This window comes from Salmo salar, unplaced genomic scaffold (assembly GCF_905237065.1).
Source record: "Salmo salar unplaced genomic scaffold, Ssal_v3.1, whole genome shotgun sequence".
In the NCBI taxonomy this organism is placed as follows: Eukaryota; Metazoa; Chordata; class Actinopteri; order Salmoniformes; family Salmonidae; genus Salmo; species Salmo salar.
The window spans coordinates 17,501-22,500 of NW_025549289.1; the positions used below are offsets into that span (position 1 = coordinate 17,501).

The 5,000-nt window shown below is 52.7% G+C and overlaps 1 protein-coding gene across 1 annotated transcript in view; it reads left to right on the top strand.

Annotated features, from left to right (window-relative positions):
* LOC106594486 (E3 ubiquitin-protein ligase TRAF7) overlaps positions 1 to 5,000 on the top strand; it is a gene marked incomplete at its 5' end in the record, with an annotated part of 30,823 nt that overhangs the window by 16,104 nt on the left and 9,719 nt on the right. Inside the window, one exon of the mRNA XM_045713174.1 lies at positions 2,380 to 2,496. Coding sequence (XP_045569130.1) covers positions 2,380 to 2,496 — 117 coding nt within the window. The remainder of the gene's footprint in view (positions 1 to 2,379; positions 2,497 to 5,000) is intronic.

Consider the following 5,000-nt stretch of genomic DNA (forward strand, 5'->3'; position numbering starts at 1 on the left):
TCTGACTGTCTCTGGCCAGTTTATTAGGTACACCCCATTTAGTACCAAGTCGGACCCCCACTTTGCCTCCATTACAGCCTGAATTCTTCGGGGCATGGAAACGTTGCTCAACTGGTATCAAGGGACCTAACGTGTGCCAGTAAAACATTCCCCACACCATTACACCGCTGCCGTCAGCCTGTACCGCTGCCGTCAGCCAGGATGGGGGGCCATGGACTCACAGATGCCAAATTCTGTCTCTGCCATCAGCCTGTACCGGTGACACCAGCCAGGATCGGGGGCCATGGACTCCCAGACGCCAAATTCTGTCTCTGCCATCAGCCAGGATCAGGGGCCATGGACTCCCAGACGCCAAATTCTGTCTCTGACACCAGACAGGATCGGGGGCCATGGACTCCCAGACGCCAAATTCTGTCTCTGCCGTCAGCCTGTACCGGTGGCACCAGCCAGGATCAGGGGCCATGGACTCCCAGACGCCAAATTCTGTCTCTGCCATCAGCCAGGATCGGGGGCCATGGACTCCCAGATGCCAAATTCTGTCTCTGACACCAGACAGGATCGGGGGCCATGGACTCCCAGACGCCAAATTCTGTCTCTGCCATCAGCCTGTACCGGTGACACCAGCCAGGATCGGGGGCCATGGACTCCCAGACGCCAAATTCTGTCTCTGACACCAGACAGGATCGGGGGCCATGGACTCCCAGACGCCAAATTCTGTCTCTGCCGTCAGCCTGTACCGGTGGCACCAGCCAGGATCAGGGGCCATGGACTCCCAGACGCCAAATTCTGTCTCTGCCATCAGCCAGGATCGGGGGCCATGGACTCCCAGACGCCAAATTCTGTCTCTGCCATCAGCCAGGATCAGGGGCCATGGACTCCCAGATGCCAAATTCTGTCTCTGACACCAGCCAGGATCGGGGGCCATGGACTCCCAGACGCCAAATTCTGTCTCTGACACCAGACAGGATCGGGGGCCATGGACTCCCAGATGCCAAATTCTGTCTCTGCCATCAGCATGGCGCAGCAGGAGCTGGGAGTTGTTGGACCAGGCGGTGTTTTTGCTCTCCTCAATTGTCTGGCGTTGGTGACCCGGCGTTGGTGACCCGGCGTTGGTGACCCGGTCCCCACTGGAGCTGTCTCTTCTTGGTTTTTAGCTGATAGGAGGGGAACCCGGTGTGGTCGTCTGCTGCTAATAGCCAATCCGTGACGAGGATCGACGAGTTGTTTGTTCCGGAGACGCCCGTTCTGCCCACCGCTGTGGAACGCTGCTGTTATTTGGCTGTTTGTGCCCCGCATGTTAGCTAAGCACGATTCTCTCCTCAACGAGCTGCTTTCACCCACAGGACTGCGGCTGACTGGATGTTTGTTTGTTTGTTTGTTGTGCCGTTCTCTGTAAACCCGAGACACTCAAGATGTGAAAAGCCCCAGGAAGGACAGACGTTTCTGAGATAGTGGAGCACCGACGATCGTACCACGCTTCGGTCACTCGTTTTTTGCCCGTTCTAACGTTCAATGGACCAGTAACTGAATGCCTTGATGCCTGTCTGTCTGCTTTATATAACAAGCTACGACCACGTGACTCTCTGTCTGGAGGAGCGATCCATTGTGGTGAATGGGATGGTGTACCTAATAAACTGTCAGATGGACCAGTAACTGAATGCCTCGATGCCTGTCTGCCTGCTTTATATAACAAGCTACGACCACATGACTCACTGTCTGGAGGAGCGATCCATTGTGGTGAAAGGGATGGTGTACCTAATAAACTGTCCAGTGTGTGTGTGTGTGTGTGTGTATAACCATTATAACACACCTTTTTACATTTATTTAATCTTTTATTTAACGAGGCAAGTCAGTTAAGAACAAATTGTCATTTACAATGACAGCCTACCAAAAGGCAAAAGACCTCCGTCCAGGACTTGGCCTGGGATTATATATATATATATATGGCAACAGCATGGTAGCAACACCTCCACTGACTGTAGAACCATGACCCTGCTGTTATATACAGAGATTATCAGACAGCCCTCTGTCCAACAAGACTCTGCGTTCTCTCCTGTGTCTCTCTCTCTGCCTCTCTTCCCTCTCTCTCCTCTCTCTCCTCTCTCTCTCTCTCCTCTCTGCCTCTCTCTCCTCTCTCCCCCTCCCCTGTCTCTCTCCCCTGTCTCTCTCCCCTGTCTCTCTCCCCTGTCTCTCTCCCCTGTCTCTCTCCTCTCTCTCTCTCTCTCCCCCTCCCCCTCTCCTGTCTCTCTCTCTCTCTCTCTTTCTCTCTCTCTCTCCTCTCTTTCTCTCTCTCTCTCCCCTCTCTTTCTCTCTCTCTCTCTCCTCTCTTTCTCTCCCCTCTGCCTCTCTTTCTCTCTCGTCTCTGTCTCTGGTGTGTAGGTGTGGGACGTCCAGACCCTGCAGAAGGTGAATACTATCCGTGCCCATGACAACCCGGTGTGTACGCTGGTGTCCTCCCACAGCATGCTGTTCAGCGGATCCCTCAAGGCCATCAAGGTAGAGTTGGAGACCATTTTTTAAAATGGAGGCCCGAGAAGCTGCTTCCTTCACTTTACTGGTGTCAGTAGGCAGAGACGTGGAGGTTGAGCTCCAGGTGGAGAGAGACTGTTCCTCTCCTTTACTGGGAGAGACTGGGAGAGAGACTGTTCCTCTCCTTTACTGGGAGAGAGACTGGGAGAGAGACTGGGAGAGAGACTGTTCCTCTCCTTTACTGGGAGAGAGACTGGGAGAGAGACGGGGAGAGGGAGAGAGACTGGGAGAGAGACTGTTCCTCTCCTTTACTGGGAGAGAGAGACTGGGAGAGAGAGACACGGAGAGAGACTGTTCCTCTCCTTTACTGGGAGAGAGAGGGAGAGAGAGACTGGGAGAGGGACTGTTCCTCTCCTTTACTGGGAGAGAGACTGGGAGAGAGAGACTGGGAGAGGGAGAGAGAGACTGGGAGAGAGACTGTTCCTCTCCTTTACTGGGAGAGAGACTGGGAGAGAGACTGTTCCTCTCCTTTACTGGGAGAGAGACTGGGAGAGAGACTGTTCCTCTCCTTTACTGGGAGAGAGACGGGGAGAGGGAGAGAGACTGGGAGAGAGACTGTTCCTCTCCTTTACTGGGAGAGAGACTGGGAGAGAGAGACTGGGAGAGAGAGGGAGAGAGAGACTGGGAGAGAGACTGTTCCTCTCCTTTACTGGGAGAGAGACTGGGAGAGAGACTGTTCCTCTCCTTTACTGGGAGAGAGACTGGGAGAGAGAAACTGGGAGAGAGACTGTTCCTCTCCTTTACTGGGAGAGAGACTGGGAGAGAGAGACTGGGAGAGAGAGACTGGGAGAGAGAGACTGGGAGAGAGAGACTGGGAGGGAGAGACTGGGAGGGAGAGACTGGGAGGGAGAGACTGGGAGGGAGAGACTGGGAGAGAGAGACTGGGAGAGAGAGACTGGGAGAGAGAGACTGGGAGAGAGAGACTGGGAGAGAGAGACTGGGAGGGAGAGACTGGGAGGGAGAGACTGGGAGAGAGAGACTGGAGAGAGAGAGACTGGGAGAGAGAGACTGGGAGAGAGAGACTGGAGAGAGAGAGACTGGGAGAGAGAGACTGGGAGAGAGAGACTGGAGAGAGAGAGACTGGGAGAGAGAGACTGGGAGAGAGAGACTGGGAGAGGGAGACTGGGAGAGGGAGACTGGGAGAGGGAGACTGGGAGAGGGAGACTGGGAGAGGGAGACTGGGAGAGGGAGACTGGGAGAGGGAGACTGGTCTTTAATCCTGGTGATTTGGTTTAAATTCAGGCTTCTCATGACATCCATTAAGCTGTGATTTATCCAGTGTGTCCGTACACTGTGGTCTGAAAGGTAAACCAATGAAATAGATCTGGATCAATACAGTGGCTCCTTAACTCAGGATGAGGCGCATATTAATTAGTAATTATAAACAAGAGAACCAGTTCAAACCAAAATGTTTTTTAACTTTTATTTTGTTAATGCCCCCTGTGAAAAAGTAATATTGACATTCAGTAACTGGTTGTGCCTCCTTTTAGCTGTAGTGACTCCAACCAAACACTTCCTGGAGCTGCAGTGACTCCAACCAAACACTTCCTGGAGCTGCAGTGACTCCAACCAAACACTTCCTGTACTTGTTGCTTTTCGACCATTCTGATGTAGACTCAGGCTCGTGTGTTTTTTTTGGATCGTGGTCTCGCTGCATGGACCCAGCTGGACTTCAGCTTTACGGACGGACGGACCTCACCTTGTCTCTGATACAGAACAGAATTGATGGTTCCTTCTATAAAGGCAAGTCGTCCCGGTCCTGAGGCAGCGGAGCATCTCCAAACCGTCCCACCACCACCACGCTGGACCGATGGTATGAGGTCCTTACTGTGGAATACAGTGTTTTTAGGTTTTTATTAGATATTACAGGACCTGTGTCGTCCAGGAAGTCGACTCCCAAGTTTAGCCAATAAGCAACTGGGTGATCGTCGAGACTCTTGGTTAGAATGTTCTATGGACCTATGGAGTTAAAAGTACAACTTTTCGGGAATGACACGCGTCCCATAATGCCTGGCGAAAACCCAAACACTGCATTCCACAGTAAGGACCTCATACCAACGGTCCAGCGTGGTGGTGGTGGGATGTGATGGTTTGGCGATGCTTTGCTGCTTCAGGACCGGGACGACTTGCCTTAGAAGGAGAAAAACAAGCTGTTTTATTACCAGCGAATAGAAACCCTTTAACCCCAGGCCTCCACTTCCTGTACAGTACCGGTCAGACCAACAGCTTTAACCTTTAACCCCAGGCCTCCACTTCCTGTACAGTACCGGTCAGACCAACAGCTTTAACCTTTAACCCCAGGCCTCCACTTCCTGTACAGTACCGGTCAGACCAACAGCTTTAACCTTTAACCCCAGGCCTCCACTTCCTGTACAGTACCGGTCAGACCAACAGCTTTAACCTTTAACCCCAGGCCTCTTCCTGTACAGTACCTCTATCGCCATGGGGACTGTGCTCCCTCTATCGCCATG